Source organism: Bison bison, unplaced genomic scaffold (assembly GCF_000754665.1).
Source record: "Bison bison bison isolate TAMUID 2011002044 unplaced genomic scaffold, Bison_UMD1.0 scf7180017864495, whole genome shotgun sequence".
In the NCBI taxonomy this organism is placed as follows: Eukaryota; Metazoa; Chordata; class Mammalia; order Artiodactyla; family Bovidae; genus Bison; species Bison bison.
In genome coordinates, this window is record NW_011495054.1 from 969704 (window position 1) to 991043 (window position 21340).

At 47.5% G+C, this 21340-nt stretch overlaps 1 protein-coding gene across 1 annotated transcript in view; it reads left to right on the forward strand.

Annotated features, from left to right (window-relative positions):
* Positions 1–21340, forward strand: part of KSR2 (kinase suppressor of ras 2) — a 429355-nt gene that overhangs the window by 312644 nt on the left and 95371 nt on the right. The window contains exons 7-8 of the mRNA XM_010828829.1: positions 16050–16119; positions 19153–19236. Coding sequence (XP_010827131.1) covers positions 16050–16119; positions 19153–19236 — 154 coding nt within the window. The remainder of the gene's footprint in view (positions 1–16049; positions 16120–19152; positions 19237–21340) is intronic.

Sequence of the window (21340 nt, forward strand, 5' to 3'; positions counted from 1 at the left end):
AGCGTTTCTCATGATGTACTCTGCATAGAAGTTAAATAAGCAGGGTGACAATATACAGCCTTGATGTACTCCTTTTCCTATTTGGAACCAGTCTATTGTTCCATGTCTAGTTCTAACTGTTGCTTCCTGACCTGCATACAAATTTCTCAAGAGGCAGGTCAGGTGGTCTGGTATTCCCATCTCTTTCAGAATTTTCCACAGTTTATTGTGATCCACACAGTCAAAGGCTTTGGCATAGTCAATAAAGCAGAAACAGATGTTTTTCTGGAACTCTCTTGCTTTTTCCATGATGCAGCGGATGTTGGCAATTTGATCTCTGGTTCCTCTGCCTTTTCTAAAACCAGCTGGAACATCAGGAAGTTCACGGTTCACATATTGCTGAAGCCTGGCTTGGAGAATTTTGAACATTACTTTACTAGTGTGTGAGATGAGTGCAATTGGGCGGTAGTTGGAGCATTCTTTGGCATTGCCTTTCTTTGGGATTGGAATGAAAACTGACCTTTTCCAGTTCTGTGGCCACTGCTGAGTTTTCCAGATTTGCTGGCATATAGAGTGTAGCACTTTCACAGCATCATCTTTCAGGACTTGAAATAGCTCAACTGGAATTCGATCACCTCCACTAGCTTTGTTCGTAGTGATGCTTTCTAAGGCCCACTTGACTTCACATTCCAGGATGTCTGGCTCTAGGTGAGTGATCACACCATCATGATTATCTGGGTCATGAAGATCTTTTTTGTACAGTTCTTCTGTGTATTCTTGCCACCTCTTCTTAATATCTTCTGGTTCTGTTAGGTCGATACCATTTCTGTCCTTTATCGAGCCCATCTTTGCATGAAATGTTCCATTGGTGTCTCTAATTTTCTTGAAGAGATCTCTAGTCTTTCCCATTCTGTTGTTTTCCTCTATTTCTTTGCATTGATCGCTGAGGAAGGCTTTCTTATCTCTTTGTGCTATTTTTGGAACTCTGCATTCAGATGCTTATATCTTTCCTTTTCTCCTTTGCTTTTCACTTCTCTTCTTTTCACAGCTATTTGTAAGGCCTCCCCAGACAGCCATTTTGCTTTTTTGCATTTCTTTTCCATGGGGATGGTCTTGATCCCTGTCTCCTGTACAATGTCACGAACCTCATTCCATAGTTCATCAGGCACTCTGTCAGATCTAGGCCCTTAAATATATTTCTCTCTTGTACTGTATAATCATAAGGGATTTGATTTAGGTCATACCTGAATGGTCTAGTGGTTTTCCCTACTTTCTTCAATTTAAGTCTGAATTTGGCAATAAGGAGTTCATGATCTGAGCCACAGTCAGCTCCTGGTCTTGTTTTTGTTGACTGTATAGAGCTTCTCCATCTTTGGCTGCAAAGAATATAATCAGTCTGATTTCAGTGTTGACCATCTGGTGATGTCCATGTGTAGTTAGAGGATGTTTAACAGCATTCCCCGGAGAAGGCAATGTCACCCCACTCCAGTACTCCTGCCTGGAAAATCCCATGGATGGAGGAGCCTGGAGGGCTGCAGTCCACAGGGTCGCTGAGGGTCAGACATGACTGAGCGACTTCACTTTCACTTTTCACTTTCATGCATTGGAGAAGGAAATGGCAACCCACTCCAGTGTTCTTGCCTGGAGAATCCCAGGAATGGGAGAGCCTGGTGGGCTGCCATCTACAGGGTCGCACAGAGTCGGACACGACTGAAGTGACTTAGTAGCAGCAGCAGCAACAGCAGCAACGGCATTCCCGGTTTCCACCCACTAGGTGCCAGTTGCACCATCCCTCAGTTGTGACCTCCCAAATGTTTCCAGATACTTGAGAACCACTGCTTTAGGTTAATGTTCCTCCACTGCCCTCTGACCAATTAGGTGTTGTGCTAGATTCACTCTTGAAAGATCAACTTCCTTAGCTCCAAGTTCTTGGGGTGGGGGTTCTCTGTCCACCCCAGTACTGACAATACTTTGCTGATAAACTGTGACCCTGTTGGAGCAGAGGTCTCCTATCTCCATGGCCTCACCTTCAGGGCTGTGCATCAGGACCAGTATCTGATGTCACATCTCCATCACCTCAGCCCCATTTAGAGATGCTTTGGCATGTCGGCGCCCCATCTTGACCTTGGAATATGCTCCGTCACAAGGCTGTCTCCACCGTGTCTGCAAACTGCAGACAGTGTGACACCTCTTTGGACATCACTTTGAGAATCACAGAACTGAGAGGGGGAGCAAATCTATCGCCTAAAGTTCAGACCCAAAGATGCCTGGTGTCTTGGATTTCTTAAAGTCAGACTGGGGTCTCTCCTAGCAAGCTTACCTGGTCTGTCCCCACTGAGCCCGCTAAGGCAGTAAATTCTACAAAATGACTCCATGTGGGGAACTTCTCAGCAGCCCTTTATTCTATGGATAATTAACTTCGGCCGAACACTGACTACTGGGTGACTGCATAATTAAAAAAAAAAAAAAAGTGCCAGTGTTCCATGGGGGAAGAATTTCATCTCAGGCAACTCTGAACGGCTCTGATTTAAGATCCGTAAGTCCAGTTCAAGGCAATAAATATATAAGTAATTGATGATGTAGTGTGCAAGCAACTTAAGACCCATCCATCACACCCAGGCAAGCGAGGACTGTGGACACGCTCAGAGAACAGGATGATAGGAGGGGAATAAATGGTCAGAGGGACCTAGACAGTTCTGCTTTCCCCATAACTCACCACTGCTTCTCCAGACTCGTGGCCTCATTCCCAAAAGAGCTTCCTCCACCCCTTGGTTTTGTCTTCTTGGGCCAGAGAGAAGAGCCACTAAGGAAAAAGCAGACAAGAACCCGGGCTGCTCGAGGGGGAGCCAGCCTGGTTGCATACCTACTCTGTACGAGGCACTTGCTTCATGTTCCAGTGCCTCGTTCCTAAGGAAAGCCCACAGGATGGGTTCCATCAGTCCTCTGCCTCAGAGCAAGAGGTCCAAAGAGCAGAGAACAAAAGCATCACAAAGGCAGAGTCAGGGGTTGGGACTCAGGTCTGCGCCTGTAATTAATGCCGTCTTGTCCCTCTGCCTCTCAGGCAAAAGAGTGGGCAAGGGCCCCTGGGTTGCCTGGATGGTGAACCATGCCATCCATGAACGTGTTCGTTGCCCATTTCTGGGTCCAGGTGTCAAGCCCAACTTGCAGATCCCAGGCTGTAGTCTGCACGTCCCCCCTGCCCCACGCCTGTCACTGATACTGCCTTTTCTGTGGCTCTGCTTCAACGTGAGGCCATTTATTAATACAACTGAAATTGATGGAGCACAGATCTGACTGTTTTCCTCCCTTCACAGGGACATTTGCAGTGATGGCAGCGTGGGGCCTCTGTCTGTCAACTCTTGTTTTGTCCTCGTTTAAGCCTAAACCGGGTGCAGTAAGCCAGCCTCTTCCAATTAGCATTTTCCTTGAGGTCAAGGAGAACGGCTCTGTATCTGTGTGGTCTGAGATGGCTTTGCATGGCTGGCGGGACCCCGAGCTCCTTCAGGTTTCCAGGCTGCCTCTCCTCTTGCTCGGGGCTCCTCTCCTAGGGAGGGTGCACAAGAAAACCCCCTCACTGACACTCTGCTGGTCTCTCCTCCTTTCTGAATATCTGAAGAGAGGCCACAGTGCTCATGAACAGGGCTCTGCAGTCCAGGAGTTTTAGGTTAAAATCCCAGAAGGACATATTCCATAGGTGACCTCTGAGCCTCTGATTTGCCATTTGAAAAATGGGATCATTAGTACCTACCTCACAGGGTAGATTTGTCTTTCGTTCTTTCACTCATTCTCTCATCAGTAAGTATTTGTGGGAATGCCACTTTGTCCCCATCCCTGTGCTGGCTGCTGGGGATACAGGAGGAAATGAAACAGGCATGTTATAAAGAATCAGTGTGCTAATATACATGGAACACTTAGGCCAATGATTCTCAAGCTTGCCTGTGAATTAGTAGGGTGTGAAGACCTTTTGAAATGTTCAAAGCCAGGCCATACATACCCCAGCATAATTAAATTGAGGATCAGCAAACTTTTAATTAAAGAGCCAGATAGTAAATATTTTAGGTTCTGAGGGCCATCAGGTTTCCATCATGGCTACTCAGCTCTGCCCTTACAGTGCAAAAGCAGCTGTAGACAGTGGACATGTTGATGTTCCAATAAAACTTTATTTACACAACAGGTTACAGGCCAGATTTGACCCTTGCGCTTTAGTTTGCTGACCCCTGAATTAAATCACAGTGCAGGGGAGGGATCCAGGCATCAGACAGTTCCAGGGTGCTGACAACTGGGGAACCACTGACTTGGGCAATGCCTGGGTCATGTTAGCTATTACAATTCCTAGGTTGTAGCTCACAGAAGTCAAGTACCTTGCCCAGTTTGGGGGCAGAACCAGGACAATAACCCTGGTCTTTCTAACCCTGAACCCCATTCTTTTGGTCATTTTGGTTTTCTGTTTTAAGCTCTTGGAGCCTCAGTGTCTTCACCTGTAAAATGGGACTGATACTAGACCTCCCTGACACAGTAGCTAAGAGACCTAAGTGTGAACACTGATGCACCTTGCAGGGAGGGACTCTATGGTGAGAGTCAGGAGGAGTTGAACATGTTCCAGTGGCTCTGGAAACCATGGGGCCCTGGACAGGCACATGGGAAGAGGTTTGAGTGAGGAAGTGGTGGGCTCTGTTTTTGAGCAGATGAGCTTCATTTGGTCAGCCACCCTAGCTGAGGTCCAAAGCCCCACCCAGAGCCTGAGAGCTGGGGCTAGAGCCATGGGTGGGTGGCCAGGGCCAAGTAGAGTGCCTGGCTTCCTGGGATCTCTCCCCGGTCCAGGCGCTCAAGTGCCCTGGAGAAGTGAAGCCTCCATTTGGAGGGATAGGCTGCTGGGTTATTTTTGCTGGAGTTAGCAAGAAAAACCCTTCACCTCTCTTTTAAGCCAAACTCTGAACACATACAGGTGAGTAATTGGCAGCTCCTACTGTCCAGGATCTCACTGTCAAGTGGGTAGTCAGGATATCAGAGGTGTTAGCAAAGGCTCTCGTGCAACAAAGCAAGTGGCCTGGAGAAGTCAGCACAGGATGCTACAGGAGGGGCATGGCAGGGGTGTCTGACCCTGTGCATTCAGGGAGGGCTTCCTGGAGGAACCGTGCCTGTGTTGGATCTTGGAGAGAGTTAGCATGAGTTGGACTAAGAGAAGTAGGAAGGGAATAGAACATACAGAAGAATGTTCTAGGCAGAAAGACCAGTATCTTTGAAGGTAGGAGGTGCAGAACAGCAGATGCTGTTGCAAAACAGCCGTGCTGCCAGTGGCAGTTTTCAGGCCAGGACTGGCTCTCAGTGCTGTACTTCTGCTATCTCAGAGGCACTGGGCATTTCTTCCTCTTTGGTCTGGGATCAGTGTAGCCTTCCTCCTCACCTGACTTGTCTTGGTCTCTTGAGCAGACATGATGCCATAATAGAGGTCCTGTGATATACCAAGTCTGCCCTCAGGATTATATTTATGGGATCCACCACCTTCCCCCTCCAGAAGCACCACACATATTTCCTTGCATGCGTGCATGCTAAGTTGCTTCAGTCGTGTCTGACTCTGTGACCCTGAGGACTGTAGCCCGCCAGGCTCCTCTGTCCATGGGGTTCTACAGGTAAGAACACCGGAGTGGGTTGCCATGCCCTCTTCCAGGGCATCTTCCCAACCCAGGGATCAAACCTGCATCTCCTATGTCTCCTGCATTGGCAGGCGAGTTCTTTATCACTTGCGCCACCTGGGAAGCCCACATATTTCCTTATTGACAATTAATTTCCTGAGTGCTTCATGAATAAACCACCGTGGACCCACTATCCTGATGAGATTCTTCTGGATTTCTAGATAATGTTTTATTCTCCCCTTTTTGCATTTTTTAAATCTTATTATATAAAGTGATTTTGACATTTCAAGGAGATGATCCCTCTCCTCTTTCTAGACCATAGGAGTAAAATGATATCAAGGGGAAACCCAAGGGGAAGGTTTGGAGTAAGGATACAGGGAGAGAGAAGGAAGATGGGTTTTCTAATAGGTCTCATTTTTAGAATTGAGGGAAAATGGATAATTAGTACCACTCCCCCCATCTCCAATCTGTGTGGTGGTGTCTTATGGAATTAGAGGCCCATTGCTTCATTTTCTTGTCATATCCACCCCCTCATCAGCCCCCACTCCCCCCACACTGCCTACACACATCCTCAGCCTACTGTTAATGTCTTAGAATTTCCATCTATCATCCCCACAAGGAAGATAATTACTCGTGTGGCACCCGGGTGTCCCATTGTTTGGTTACGAGGTTAAAAATCCCTGATACACTTTAATAAATTCAACAGTGAGCACATTATAAAATGTAATTAAATGCCTCAGCCATCTTCACTTTCTTTACTGGCAATGAAATTTAATTGAGGCCACGTGAGGGGGCTGAGATAAATCACGGGTGATGACTCCACGTTTCACGTGTCTACTGGGAGAGGGTGTGATGTTATCCGCTGTCTACACATGTAATTTATGGGCAGTTCAGGGGATCCCAGCTCAGCAGTTACCTGCCGGGACTCAGACGCAAGGTGGTGATGGTCTTTAAAAAGGGGAACATGATTCTGAAGTGGGGGGTGTTACAATCCATACATTCTAGTTTTCCCACTAGATCTTGAAGCTAATTCCAGTTTGGTTTCACCATTTAAAATTTTTTTTACCTGGCCGTGGGCCAGGAGGGACAGGTGATAGAGGACAGTTTGGATTCTAACTCCTTGTGCTAGCATGGCCTTTCCTCTGCACTCTTCTGCCTCTCGCCCCACGCATCAGTCCTCTCTGCACTCGCATTGCTTAGTCCTCACTGCCCACCCGTCCCACCAAGGTAGGCTTTCACCTGAGACACCCCCAGGAGGCCACTTCGTCTCTTCCCCTTGGCCGCGACCAGCACCGCCACCTCTCCCACTATAACTTACACGTCCTCAGGGTCTTCTCTCTGCTTTGATGAAGTGACAACCGGATAATCGTATTAATTAACCCAGACAGAAGCAGTGAGAGGAGAGGGTTAATTCCCCCCCCGCCCCCGTCTCCATGAGCTGACATAGATTTCAGCAGTGGCATGTAATCAGAGACATTGCCTCATCACATATTATTCTACCAGGAGACAGTGAGAGCTGGAAAGAAAACAGGCATGGGGTGAGACTGGGATAGGTTAGAATCTTGGCTGGACCGCTTATTGGTCCTACTCTGTCTGGCTCTTCTCTTCTGTAAAACAGGCATGGAAACAACACACCCTATGCCATGTTAGGATTAGGTAAGCATAGGGGTGACGCCCTGTGGGTCATGAACACTTCGGCTTGGAGAATGCACACCATTTGTCCAAGAATTCCCACCATGTAAATGGCTGAAGTGGGTCTACAAACCCTAGCCTTCTGGCTTCAAAGAAAAAAAAAAAACTTTCACAATGTATACGTATGTCAAACCATCACATTATATACTTTAAATATCTTACAATTTTGTTAATTATACCTCAGTAAAGGTAGAAAAGTACTTTCCCACTAATCAGCCAAGGAATGAATTACACAGCTCTTAATCAGGGTTTGACATACTTTTTCAATAAAGGGCCAGGTAATAATTAGCTTTTGATTTTGTGGACTGCATTGCCCCTGTCTAAATTACTCAAACTCTGCTGTTATAATGCAGAATCAGTCATGATGTGTAAATGAGTGGACGTGGCTATGTGCCAATCAAACTTTATTTATAAAAGCAGGAGATGGGCCAGTCTTGGCCTGAGGGTCATAGTTTGCCAACCTCTGTTCTAAATCATGGTCCTTGGAGAGCCTTGTCAGGTTCTAACTGGTGTGTTAATTCTAGAGGCAGAGTGATGATGACAATGACAAGAACAAGAATGACAATAATATGTCAGGCACTCAGCTGAGCTCTGTTCCAGTTGTATTGCCCGCTTCATCCTCCTAGGAGGGGGATAGTGTGACCCCCCCCCTTTTTTTTTGGCTGGAGACAAAGAAAGACACCTTTCACAGAGGTGAAAATGCCCAAGGTCTCATAGCTGGGAAGTGGCAGAGCTGATGGGTGAACACAGGTCTGCTCACTTCAAAGTCCCACACTCTCCTGGGCAGCTTGATAACCTGGAGGCCCTTCCCATTCAGAAATGAAGTCTGCTGCCCTGTCTCCAGAATAGGTCTACACTCAGAGCCTTGTAGGTGGCTTGAACCCCATATACATGCAGGTTGGTTTACCCTATACCTCCATTCCCACAGTTTTCCTATTTCTAGGCTGGTGGCTTCACCATTGCCCTTTGTTTTGCCCCAATGCCATGTGGACCCCTAAGAATCTCCTCTGAAGGGTCTCTTCCTTTAAGAGTGAGCAGCACAACCTTTGCTCACACCAAGCATCTCTTTATCACTGTCCGTCCCTCTGCCTTATTGCTTCCCTGCAAGACCCAGGACCCAGGTTCGCTTTCATCTACATACTCACCAGTGCTAAGTGGTTCCCCGGTCACCTCCATAGCAATCATGAGCCCCCAGATGATGAAATTCTCATCTTGAGAAGTGGCTGTAGTTGTCACAGGGAGAAAATTATGTCCATCTACGCCAAGAAACTCAATTTGGCCCTGAAGCACCATGGAGCTGTAACCTTTAGAGATAGCACAGAATGAAAAGACTCTTGGATGTGATGTTTTGAATTGGATATTAAAGCAAATAGAGTTGTTCGCCGCTATGTGAATAATACTGTGAACAGCTTTAGTCAAGGATTGGTTGGCACCTTGGATGAATCAGTGGGATTTAGCTGGTGGCTTGAACGCTCTAAGTTTTATTAGTTTCAGGAGCCTAAAGAATTTGCTACTCGATTTGAGTGCAGCACCATTGTTAAGTTCTCAGTCTGTCCTGCCCCTGGGCTGGAAGCTGAAGGGCAGCTGGACCTTCCATTCATTTGTGGCATTTCTGAGGATGAAGCCTGGCGTTGGGCTGTCCTGGATGAAACCCCAGCTCTCCCGCCTAAAAAGGAGTTAGGAGATCAGATGAAATAATACATCTAAGCATTTAATCTGAGTCCAGCCATATAGTATATACTCAATAAATGTTAGCTGTTATTAGTAATAGTATTGTGTGCTCAGAAGTCTTTATCTCCATGGAAACGTTTAAGGTTAGCATAGCTTCTCTTCTAGCCAACAGAGTTTAGGGACTAGACTGCAGTAGATGGTTTCTTGTGGTCCTGTCCAACTCGAGGATGCACAATTTGAACAATAATTTTTACACTTGTCTCAGGAGACATAGCACAGGAAGGCAGGATGGTGTGGGGGTGAAAAGCAAGGCTTTGGTTTTTATAGGAAACTGAAGTCAACTCTCAAGTGCACCAAATACTAGCAGTAAGACGTTGAACAAATATCCCCATTTTCCTTATCTCTGAACTAGGGATACAACCTCATGGGGTTGTCAGGATTCAATGAAGAAACAGCTCCAAGAGGTGAATCCTTATTTGGGATACGTACAAGAAATAAGACCGTGCCTTGCTCCTGTGCCAGCCAGTGGACTGATTACGAAGGGATATGGGTTTATTTTTTAAATCTGTATTTATTTGTTTGTTTCACTTTGGGCTGTATCGTGCCCGCAGGGGGATCTTAGTTCCCTGACCAGGGACAGAACCCAAGTCCCCTGCAGTGGACGCTCACAGTCTTTAACCACTGGGCCACCAGGGAAGTCCCTGCGGTATGGTTGTTTTTTTTTCAACTGGGGGCTGCAGGTGAGATCATGACATGACAGCTCAAATGGGAAAAGCCTGGCCCGGGAGATGAATGGCCTTGTAAGGGTCAGGGCTCATATTTTGGACCCCAGCAGGGGTGCGGAGTTAGCGGTTGGGGTGAGGGTGGGACCCTCCTGTTTTTGTCAAAGCCTGGCAGGCTGTTCTTCACTCGGCCGCCAGAGGGAGTGCTTATATGTACAAGACCCCACACAGCATCCCACTCTGTTCTAAGACACTTGTTCAGTCGCTCAGTCATGTCCGACTCTGTGAGACCCCATGGACTGCAGCATGCCAGGCCTCTCTGTCCCTCACCATCTCCTGAAATTTGCTCAAGTTCATGTCCATTCCATCGGTGATGCCAGCCATCCATCTCATCCTCTGACACCCTCTTCTCCTTCTGCCCTCAGTCTTTCCCAGCATCAGGGACTTTTCCAATGAGTACTAGATGGTTCCCATTGCTTTAACACAAACCCCAAAGTCCTGTTTTATTTCATTCATTGCATATATCACATTATGTCTCCCCCTATAGACTCTTAACTCTCCTGTTTACCATACCCACCCCCAATTCCATTCCTGGCACTTTCAGTGATCTATCAGTTTCCTGTGGCTGCTGTAACACATTCACAAAGCTCAGTGGCTTACAAAAACATAAATGTATCATTGCATAGTTCTGGAGGTCAGAAGCCCAGGACTGGTCTCGGTGCTAAAGGGAAGGAGTTTGCTGGGCTGTTGCTTCTGGAGAAGCTGCTCTTTTGCCTTTTCTGGCTTCCAGAGGCCACTGCATCCCTTGGCACTTGGCCCCTATCCATCCTCAGAGCCAGCAGATCTCCACATCCCCACATCTCCTTCTCTGACTCTGACCCTCCTGCCTCCCTCTTTCACCTGATTATATCAGGCCCACCTGGCTAGTCCAGAGTAATCTCCCATCTCAAGATCCTTAACTTAATCACACTGACAAAGTCTCTTTTTACCTGTTAGGTCACAGGATGTGGACATCTCTGGGGGTGGTTCAGTTCAGTTCAGTCACTCAGTCGTGTCTGACCCTTTGCAACCCCATGAACCGCAGCATGCCAGGCCTCCCTGTCCATTACCAACTCCCGGGGTCCACCCAAACCCATGTCCATTGAGTCAGTGATGCCATCCAACCATCTCATCCTCTGTCGTCCCTTTCTCCTCCTGCCCTCAATCTTTCCCAGCATCAGGGTCTTTTCCAATCAGTCAGCTCTTCACATCAGGTGGCCAAAGTATTGGAGTTTCAGCTTCAACATCAGTCCTTCCAATGAACACCCAGGACTGATCTCCTTTAGGATGGACTGGTTGGATCTCCTTGCAGTCCAAGGGAATCTCAAGAATCTTCTCCATCACCACAATTCAAAAGCATCAATTCTTCGGCGCTCAGCTTTCTTTATAGTCCAACTCTCACATCCATACATGACCACTGGGAAAACCATAGCCTTGACTAGATGGGCCTTTGTTGACAAAGTAATGTCTCTGCTTTTGAATATGCTGTCTAGGTTGGTCATAACTTGGAGGGTGGGCAAATTCAACAAAATATTTATTGAGTAACTGCATGAATGATAGTCAGAATACACAGCACAGTATGGCATCACTCTCCAAGCCTCTGTGGCCTTTTTGAACCGGCTGGTTCTCATCTTCCCTTTACTCTTCTCAGAAGTAGGAAGCATGGACAGTTACAGGGTGGGTGAACTCTGTGTATCTGGAGGGCGATCTGGAATGGAAGCATCCAGTTTGTTCCTGTCTGTGGTTCAAATCCCAGTTCAGAGACTTCTAAACTATAGACAGTTGCTTACTGCTTCTACGTCTCAGTGTTCCCATCTGTGAAGTAGGGATGAATTGGCTGTTGTTTATTGAGCGTCAGCTAGGTAACCTGAATTAAAAAACACACGCTGTGTGACCTTGGACAAATGGCATCACTTCTTGATTTCCTCGTTGGTGAAGTGGCACCGACGGTAACAGCTGATGCATCACATGTGCTCATACATGCGGTTTGTGGATAAAATGAGATCACATATGTGAAGGGCTCATTTGGCAATAGTGCTTGGTGCGTGGTAACGCTCAACACAAAGCATATTTATTGTTTTTCTTATTTCTCATTTTAAAAAATTCTTATCATTATTCTTATTTCTCTCCTCCTCTTCTTTTTCATCCCTTTCTTTTGTTTTATCATCAGCCATTAAAAAAAATTCTTTTAATCACTCCAACTGTTAATCTTTTTTTTAAAAAAAATGTATTTATTTATTTATTTGGTCTCACTGAGCGGCATTTGGGGTCTTAGTTCCCTGACCAGGAATCAAACCCACGCCCCCTGCAGTGGAAGCGTGGAGTCTTAACCCTTGGGCCTCCAGAGAAGTCTCTCACCACCCATCTTCATGTGTTGTCTCTGTGATAAATGTTTTCAAGCGTGCTCTCCATGCCTGACTCCTCCATTAGCCTGAGTTCAAATTCACCAGGTCAGAGCCCAAGTTTTTAATTTTAAAGCTCTACCTACTGTGATGATTTTATTAATATTGGTTCCTTCTATCATGGGTCCTGTTTGTCTGTCTGGCTACCAAGGTGTCAAAGACCAAGCCTCCTGGTTTCTCCCCTTCTCTACAGAGGCCACTTCCGAGAGGGCATCAACAGTGGGACCTAAAGGAGGGAAGAGGAGTCCTCCTTCTCTCCAACCCTCTCCCTTTCCATGTCCCGTGAATGAAAATATCTGGGAAGAAGTGTCTGTTTTCCTGTTATCCTGCCCCTGGAACGGAACGCACCAGGGATGGTCACAATTCTGCCTCTGTGTCTGCCTGACTTGTTATCAGAAAATGAGAGTAGAAAGCTTTTGTTCAGCTACGGAGACATCTTAATAGGCACTTTGATTGTTAAACAGAAGTTTCTGTATCATTTAATTGCTCTAAATGCTGTTTGCCTTCTCTGTTATGATAAGGCCTGAATTTTCATAGATTTTCCTTTTAAACAGTTTTCCTTTGCTTTAAGGCTTGCATTGGCAAGTTTAATGAAATCCAAATGAAGAAAGTAAAGAGAAGATCTCAGAATTCAGATCTGCACACCCACGGATGAAGCCGTGTGGAGGTTGTTATTGCTTGAGACTAATGATGTCGCAGCCATTGAATGTAATTGACGGAATTCACCCCTTCAACCAGATATTGAGAAATGAAACCAAACTACTAAACTTAATTACATCTACTTTTCTGAGAAGGTGCTGTAATTGAGAATAACAGAATAACTAGGATATGAATCCAACGGTGGGATGTGCTTATAATAAAAGAGGATTTGTTCTCTACCGGGTTGAGCTTCACAAGTATCATCTCGAGATATTGGGGGGCGGGACGGGGGTGGGGAGACGGCCAGAGAAGTGAAAAACATCGTGATGAGGGTTTCTTAACCTTGGCACCATTGCCACTTGGGTCTGGTTAGTTCTTTGATGCAGGGGTCTGTCTTGTGTATTATAGGATGTTGAGCAGCGTCCCTGGTCTCTACCTAGTTAGATGCCAGTGCCCCACCACCACCTTCTCCACTCTGGTTATTTGGCAATATCTCCAGACTATGCCAAATGTTCCCTTAAGGCAAAACCTCCCTGACTGGGGCTTTTGGAAGGCTCATAAACACTTGCAGAGTTTCTCCTTGAGGATCTCCCAGGGCCCGGCTGTGTGACCTTCAGCAAGTCACTGCAGCTTTCTGAGCTCCTGTCTCTTCCTTTGTGCTGTGGGAATAATGAGAACACCGACTGCACAGAGGCATAGCTTCTGGGTGTAAGCTGCACAGAATAGTGCCTACCACATATGGAGTACTCAGTCTACTCACTCCTTCTGTGATACTAGTCTCAGATTCAGCAAACATGTATTACATGCTTGCTTCGTCCACGATGCTGTGCTATGAGACAGTGATGCAGAGATGGAGATGTGTCCTTGTCCTTGCAGGAGCGGCAGAAGTGTGCAGACTTGTTGGCACTGCCTTGTTCTCCACCCGTGGCAGAACGCAGAAGGGAATGGCAGCCCCCTCCAGTATTCTTGCCTGGGGAATCCCATGGACAGAGGAGCCTGGTGGCTATACAGTCCATGGGGTCGCAAAGAGTCGGACACAGCTTAGTGACTAAACAAGGACAAAATGGCAGACATTGCTGATCAATCCCAATGCTCTCTCCTCTTAAGCCTCAGAATCCTTCTGAATACACCTTTCTAGACAGCCGCTACTAATGTCCCATGAGATGAAACCTCTTTGGTGCTAGTACTAATAATTTTGTGGATTCCCCATGAGGAGACTGTGTATCTGAGCTAGTGTACTAGCTTCCACTCCAGCACAGTCATTCCGCCTCCCATTCCTGGCCGGGAGAAACCATTGTAAGGAGTTAGCAGGTCGCATCCTTCCTCCGAAATCTGACTTCAGTCCCCCGCTCTCTTTCCTTTAAAATTATCTTTCTTTCTTGTTTTTTGTTTGTTTCTCCCACAAGTTGAAACAAGTTATAAAATGGGCTTGGATTTGATGACATTTAGTTTTTAGTTAACCTGGAGGAGATTCCACTGGCTATGATTCTGACTGATACATCATGCTGTCTCTCTTCTAGGTTTTCTCTGCCCTTTGGGACTTACAGAATCATTTGCTCTCCCAGAAATGGTCCCAGCTTTACAAGGGCGGAATTGGGGTTTCTGGAAACAGCTTTCAGATGGCTGTCGACAGTGTCATTAGACAAAAGGGAGGCATGAATGGGTTGGGGTTAAACGCTCCCTGATGGGTTCAGACATGCCCAGCTCCCCGATGAGCATGCCACTCCATAACAATTGCTGTGAAAAATGAGGCGTGCATTTGCAGCTCTGAGGACGGGGCACCGACTCCATCCATCTGGCCTGAGAAATGAGAGCTGGCGTGTGGGTCAGCCACTTCCTTCTTCTCTCCCCTAACTGGTAGAGGCTTCACAGAAAGCACCAGTTCATTTCTGCTGTTGTTTCACACTTCCCTGGGGCCTGTGAGGTCTGTGAGGAGGGTGATGCAGGCACCCAGGCACTGGAGTGAAGGTGGGGGCTGGTGCTCAGAGGCAGTGGAAGGAGTCCTGGAACTCAGTGGTGGAGTGCTGGTGTGGGTCACTGGGACGTAGCCCAAGGCATGAAAGAAAAGACCTGATGAGAAAAGGCACCCAGTCTAAAGTCCATGTGATTTATTGCTTCCTCCTCATTCCCATTTATCCATCAGATTATCCATCCATCTAGCTGTCTGTCCATCCATCCTTCCATCCACTCACCTACCAGTTCATCCTTCCATCCATCCATCCACTCACCCACCTACCAGTTCATCCATCCATCCATCCATCCATCCTTCCTTCCATCCACTCACCTACCAATTCATTGATCCACCTACCCATCTGTCCACATTGCAGCTCATCTGTCCATCTACCCACCTATCCAACCATGCATCCACCCAGCTATCCAAACATCCATCCATCCATCCACCTACCAGTCCATTTACCCATCTTCCCATCTGTCCACCCATCCAACCACTTATCCACCTATCTATCCAAACATTCATCTATCCATCTATCAGCCCACCTACCAATCCATCTGCCAATTCATCTATCCATCCATATACCCACTCATCCATCCATTCATCCATCCATCACTTATTCTAGCGTGAATTTAAGGTGATGCATGGTTAGACATATTCTAAACAGTTACTTATACAGAATGTGATATTGGTTTTCCATATAGAGTTTACTTTGAGAAGAAATGTGTTTAAACAAACAAATAAGTCAACTTAATTAAGTTGTACAAGGGCATACAAAAACTAGGAGATTGGTAGTTGTATGACCAGCATTTGGAATCTGCCAAGTCAGAGCCTTGCAAGCACAGGCATGTGTTCTAGGTCCCTTAAGCCCGGACTCAGCTGGTGTGCCATCTACAAGGTGTGAGGACCTTGAGCACATGACTTCCTGTCTCCAGGCCTCAGCTTCCTCATCTGTGAGGATGGGATGCTCACAGTCTCTAACTTTGTTTTGAGGATGTCATGAAGTCAGGCATGTGAGTCACGTGGCACACACCTGGCTCACAGTAAGTGCTTGCTGATGGGAGCCAGGCTCAGTTTTATTCTCCCTTGGCTGCTTTCTTTCCAGGCACTGACTGGAAGCCTCATTCTGGGGACCTTGCTTGAGTCAAGATAACAGAAGCTAAACCAGTTTTCCACTTCGCTTTGGTTTAGCAAGTGATGGTGGCCAGTGCCCTTCCTGAGGCCAGCAAGCCTGCCTCTTCCTTCCAGGGCTTGGTGAGAGCCCACCCCCACTTCCAGTTCTCTGTGTAACCGGACCTTCTTGTGTCTTCTCTCCCTGCAGACACACTGTCAGTGCCGCGCTGGTCCCCACAGATCCCTCGCAGAGACCTCGGCAACTCCATCAAGCACAGGTAGGCCGGGTTCCTGAGTGCATGGGTGGCTCTCTCCCAGCGTGTGAGGGCTGGGGGCTCTGGCCCCGGGGTGGGGAAAGCTCGGCAGAGTGTTCTGCCCCAGTTCCTGGATGGCCCTGCTCTTCCCTTCTGTCCTCTGCCAGGTTGAACCTTGATGTGGCAGGGCATTGAAATGCCTGCTTCTTTTTCACCTGGCTCTTACAAAGTTAACACCTAGTGGTTAAAAGCCAGGGCTTTGGAGTCAGACTGATCTGTATTCCATTCCCAGCTAGTAAAGTTTTGCAACCTTGAAGAAGTTACTTAACCTCGCTGAGGATCAATTTTCTCATCAGATAATTCTGCCTACTCAGGGTGGTCATGAAGATTAAGTGAGATAATGTATTGAAGTGCTAAGCGAAGGGCCTGGCATGTAATAACCACTCAGTATTGAGACAAATGCTTGTCCTAATTTTGAGTCTTTGTACCCAGAAGACAAGATTGCAGAGATGCTCACTTTCTGTCAGTCCAGAGCTCCAGCTCTGTTTGGTGCAGGGTTCAGCCTCTCCAGGAGTGCACTTGCCCTTTTCAGGAGGGAGATTTCTGTCCACTAAGTCACCCATTACATGAAGTTAACTTTTCACTTTTTATTGTGTTATCCTCACAATCTGTTCACAAACTCAGTGGGGTAAGTAGCACAAGTGTGGTCACATCCATTTGACAGATAGGGAGACTGAGGCCCTAAATAATTAAGTGATGAATCAACAAGCTAACTAACCTCAGAACTTTGTGTTCTTTTGACACCACTGCTGAGAGTTTTCTGTGCACTGAGGCCTCTGTGACCAGCAGAGTTCACTCATTCATGGTTTTTTTCTCTAGTATTTATAGAGAATATCTGAACCAGGGCTGCAACGCTGAGCACCACGGAAGGCTTTCAGCCTTGGGGAGCTCGCAGTCTAGTGGAGGGATAGACATTTAACAGACCATGACAGTACAGAGGGGATCGGGGCTATAAGAGATGGGCAATACCAGGGGCAGACACCTAAGGGTATCCTGGGGTGAGGCAGGAGTGGGCACAATCTCTCAGAATGTCATCTCGTCAACAGTTTTTGAAAGAAATGTGTTGACAGGATAGTTGCTAAGACTCAAATGAGAAAACGGTGAAGGAAGCCTTGAGAAATACATGATAGACACATCAATAGTCAGGCAGTGAGATGCAGAGAGAAAGACGTCAAAAAGAAGGGCCCGGTTTTGTTTTCTTACATTCTGTTCCCTGACGTCAGCTCCACCCCTGGACTGGCCACACCCCAAGATCAGCTCCACCCTGGGATTGGCCACACCCCTAGCTCAGCTCCACCCCTGGGTTGGCCACACTCCAGCTCAGCTCCACCTCTGGATTGGTCACACCCCTAGCTCAGCTTTACGCCCTGACTTGGCTCCACCCCAATTGGCCTCACTGTGGCTGAACCAAGACGCCAGACTCTAGCATCCTAAGGTTAGACCTGGTGGTACCTCAGATTCAAATGCTGATGCCAAGAGGAGGAAAATCATCTGGTGATTTTGGGCAACAGGAACACCTTCTTAGAAGAGCTAGCACTTAGGATTCCCTGTTACTGTCCAGTCTCACCCTGTGTTTCTCCCCGGCTCCATGCCAGGACAGAGAGACCTGCACTCATCCCAGCCTTCGTGAAAAAATGAAATTAAAATCGCATACCATCCCCTGTCCTCAGAGTCACCTCAGTCACATCTTGGGAAGAGGGATTGCTGATCCCAAGGATGAGAGAGGGCTGGAAAAAAGGAATTCCCATCTGCCACTCATACTCTTGATTCCCACACTGCTGGCTAGTGGGTGGAACATGAGCCCATTTGCCATTCCCCAAAGCTGCAAAATCCTGCAAAAATAGATCCTGCCAAACTCACTGGCCCTACTGAAGGGGCAGAATGGGACTTAACCAACCCCCAGTCCAAAACTGGAAAGGGAGTTTTCTTGGCCACAAGAGTCTGTATTCAGAATATTGCTATTTGTTTATACATGGAGGCTTCGGGCTGCAGCTCATTCTGTTTGGAAAGTGACTGACCCAAATCAGGCAAGATGGTACAGCAGAGGGATGCAGGCTTGCCCTCAAAATTTTCAAGCAGCAAAGTTACATAATCACTTCCAATTTTCATTTTGACACTGTGAGGCAGTGGAGATTAGATACAACTCCTGCTGGAGGTGACAAAAATTGGAAATGAAAATTAACTCTGACCTGACAACCTTCAGTACTTTTCTTGGGCCCAGCCCTGCTGCTGCCTGGTATCTCTGTGCGAGGAAAGCACCCTGGCAACATCAGGGAACCTCGGAAGTTAATGCACCTCTGTTCCCGCTAGTTCTTAACTGAATATCAGAAACCTCCAAACTGCCTTCTGTTTGCAGCAAGTGGTAGTGGCTAGGGAGGGAGGTGAGCTGATGGTCCGAAAAGGCTTTCCCTTTAGAGGCCTCTTCTCTGCTACTAAAGTTTGGGGGTCTCCACTTTTTGGGGAGATTCCCTCTTGAAGCTCCCTAACCAAGGGATGTAAATAGCAGTGATGGGGAAGGCTCAGCTCAGTGATAGGAAACAGACTCCCAGGGAAACCGCACTTTGCTTTGTGGTTCTCTGAGGACAGTCACAGTCCCATCCATCTGTCCTGGAACTGAAATTGGCACATAGTAGGCCTCCAGGCATGTTTGTTGAATGACTGAATGACTGTTTTGAATGTCATAATATAGTAATAATATAGTCACAACCCCATGCAGTGACTGCTTTCTGTCTACCAGGCCCTGTGTGAAGCCCTTGACATGTGTAACCTTGTCTAATCCTCCAAACAACCTCTGAGGTCAATAGTGTTATTATGCCCACTTTCCAGATGAAAAGACCAAAGCTCCAGTGGTTTAAGCAGTTTGATTAAGTCACCTAGTTTGGAAGAAGTGGGGCTGGAATCAAGGGCCCATTGCTTTTCCTTCCAGTGGTCATCCTTCTAGAGCTAGGTCAGTCACCATCACCTTGGCCTTGAACACTTTCTCTCTCTTCCTCACAGGTTTTCCACCAAGTACTGGATGTCTCAGACGTGCACAGTCTGTGGGAAAGGAATGCTTTTTGGCCTCAAGTGTAAAAATTGCAAGTAAGTGGCTGTTCCCACAAACGCCTTTTCATAGTGCCTAATGTCAGGCTGGAGCCGGCCTGGGCTCTGAAATGGCTTAGGGGGTTTTGTTCCTTGGCTCTCAGGAGAGCTGCTTGCTCTGTTTTGGGAAATATGCCCTAAAAGAACACCTGCACTTGGGGAAGGGGTCAGGAGAGTGCTTGTGAGTAAGAACTGGAGCTCATGGTCTATGCTGGAAACTCAGAGTACTGTCTGCAGAGTACAGAGAGAACCTGCATTTCCACAGGCTCTGCAATCAGGGGTTGCCAAACTGTTTCTCTGGTCGACCAGAGAGTAAATATTTTAGGCTTTGTGGCCCACAGGGTCCCTCAGCTCTGCTGTGTTGTTCAAAAGCAGCCATAGACAATATATAAACAAATAAGCATGACAGATTTATCTATTCCAGTAAAGCCCTTTGTACAAAGACAGCCCATGGCTGGTTTTGGCCCCTCAGCCATGGTTTGCCAATCCCTGAATTCAACTTTGCAAAGGGCTTTTGCCCTTAATTTTTTTCTCCTCATGGTGTCTCTCCAAGTGGGAGTGGTTCCGATTCTTCCCATTTTACAAATGTGAAAGCTGAGTTAAAGCTAGGATAAGCCTGAGGTCACACAGCTGAGAGGTGGCAGTCAAGACTTGAACCCTGTCCCACAAACTCTTGTTCTTTCTGTGGCATCATGTTGGTCTCGAGTTCTGGCGAGAAGACCAGACCACTCAAGCCCCCACCTCCCCCTGCTTCCACGTACCCACCCCAGGTCGCGTCTGGCAACGGGATGCAGGAGGGACTGTGACGCCCAACGTAGGCCTTGGAGTCAAACTGAGATAGGTTTTTACATCCTGGTCCCGCCACTGTTTAGCTCAGTGACCGTGGGCGAGTTGCCTCACATTTCTATTGCTAGGATTTTCATCTGCACCAAAGAAATGATCATCACACCTGCCTGATGTGGCAGTGAGCACTGAATAAATCAACACCAAAGGACATAGCCCAGGGCCAGGCTTTCTGTCAAAGGTCACAAATGCCTTTCTGTTTGGTCTTCTTCTTCCCTCCTGTAAACTTGTACTAAATACCTGCTCTGGTCTGTAAAATATGAACGTTCAACTATATCAAGGGTTACAAATGAGTATGCATCTGATCGCTTTATAGGGGCCACTAAGTTGAAAAGTAGGACTCCTCCAGCCTCCTCCTTCTTTCTCCTCCAGCCTCCCTCTTCCTTGTCCAGCCCAGGTTGGGAACTGATTCAAGTTGCATCAGGCCTCCCCACATCGCTGCCCCATGAAGGAGTTCTTACTCTCCCTGCAGCCTGGATGTCTCAGTGATAAGGCAAGGCTGAGCCCCCTTCCCTCCTGGAGTTGTGGGGAGGATTAATTAGTTCCAACTTCTAAGGAACCTTAAACTCCATGGCACATGGGGACGGGGTGGGGGCAGTAGCTACCAGGTGTTAGTGTCTGGAGGCCCACGTCCCCACCTTGGCCCCAGGTGAGTCCCCAGGACGGTGGCCTCTCCTCTTTCTGATCTGGAGACGCACGAAGCCATGCTTTTGGGTCCGGGTGGAACTTTGGTCTGCTTTCCCCGGTACACCAGATGCTTCGGGGTCCGTCTCATCTGTGTGTAGTCACACCATGTTCTGAGGGGGAGATGGCATCTTTCACATCCTCACACCTGCCGAGTAGAGGCTTTGAAGTCAGGTAATTAGGTGACAGGAACGCAGCCAGGAGTCCATGAGGCTGAACGCTTCCTAAGCCGTTTTAATTTTCAGCGCTAGAGGCAGAAGTCTGAGGTAGCCTTCACTCACACTCTCTCTGTTCCAGAAGTAATGAGCAGAGGCTCAGACCCTGCGGAAGGTTGGGGGAGGGATGGGGACCTGAGAGAGAGAGACGTGGATGCCTGCCAGAAGCAGAGGCTCTAAAGCAGGCAGAACTGAGTTGGAGTCCCACCTGCACTGCCGAACTCCCTGTGTGACCTTAGGAAGGGACTCTCATTGCGGGCTCAGTTTCCTCACCTGCAAAGTGGGCGTGATGTTAGTGCCCCTTCCCCACCCCCACCCCCGTCACAGGGCTGTTGGAAGGAGTCTGTGCAAGGTCCTCGCCC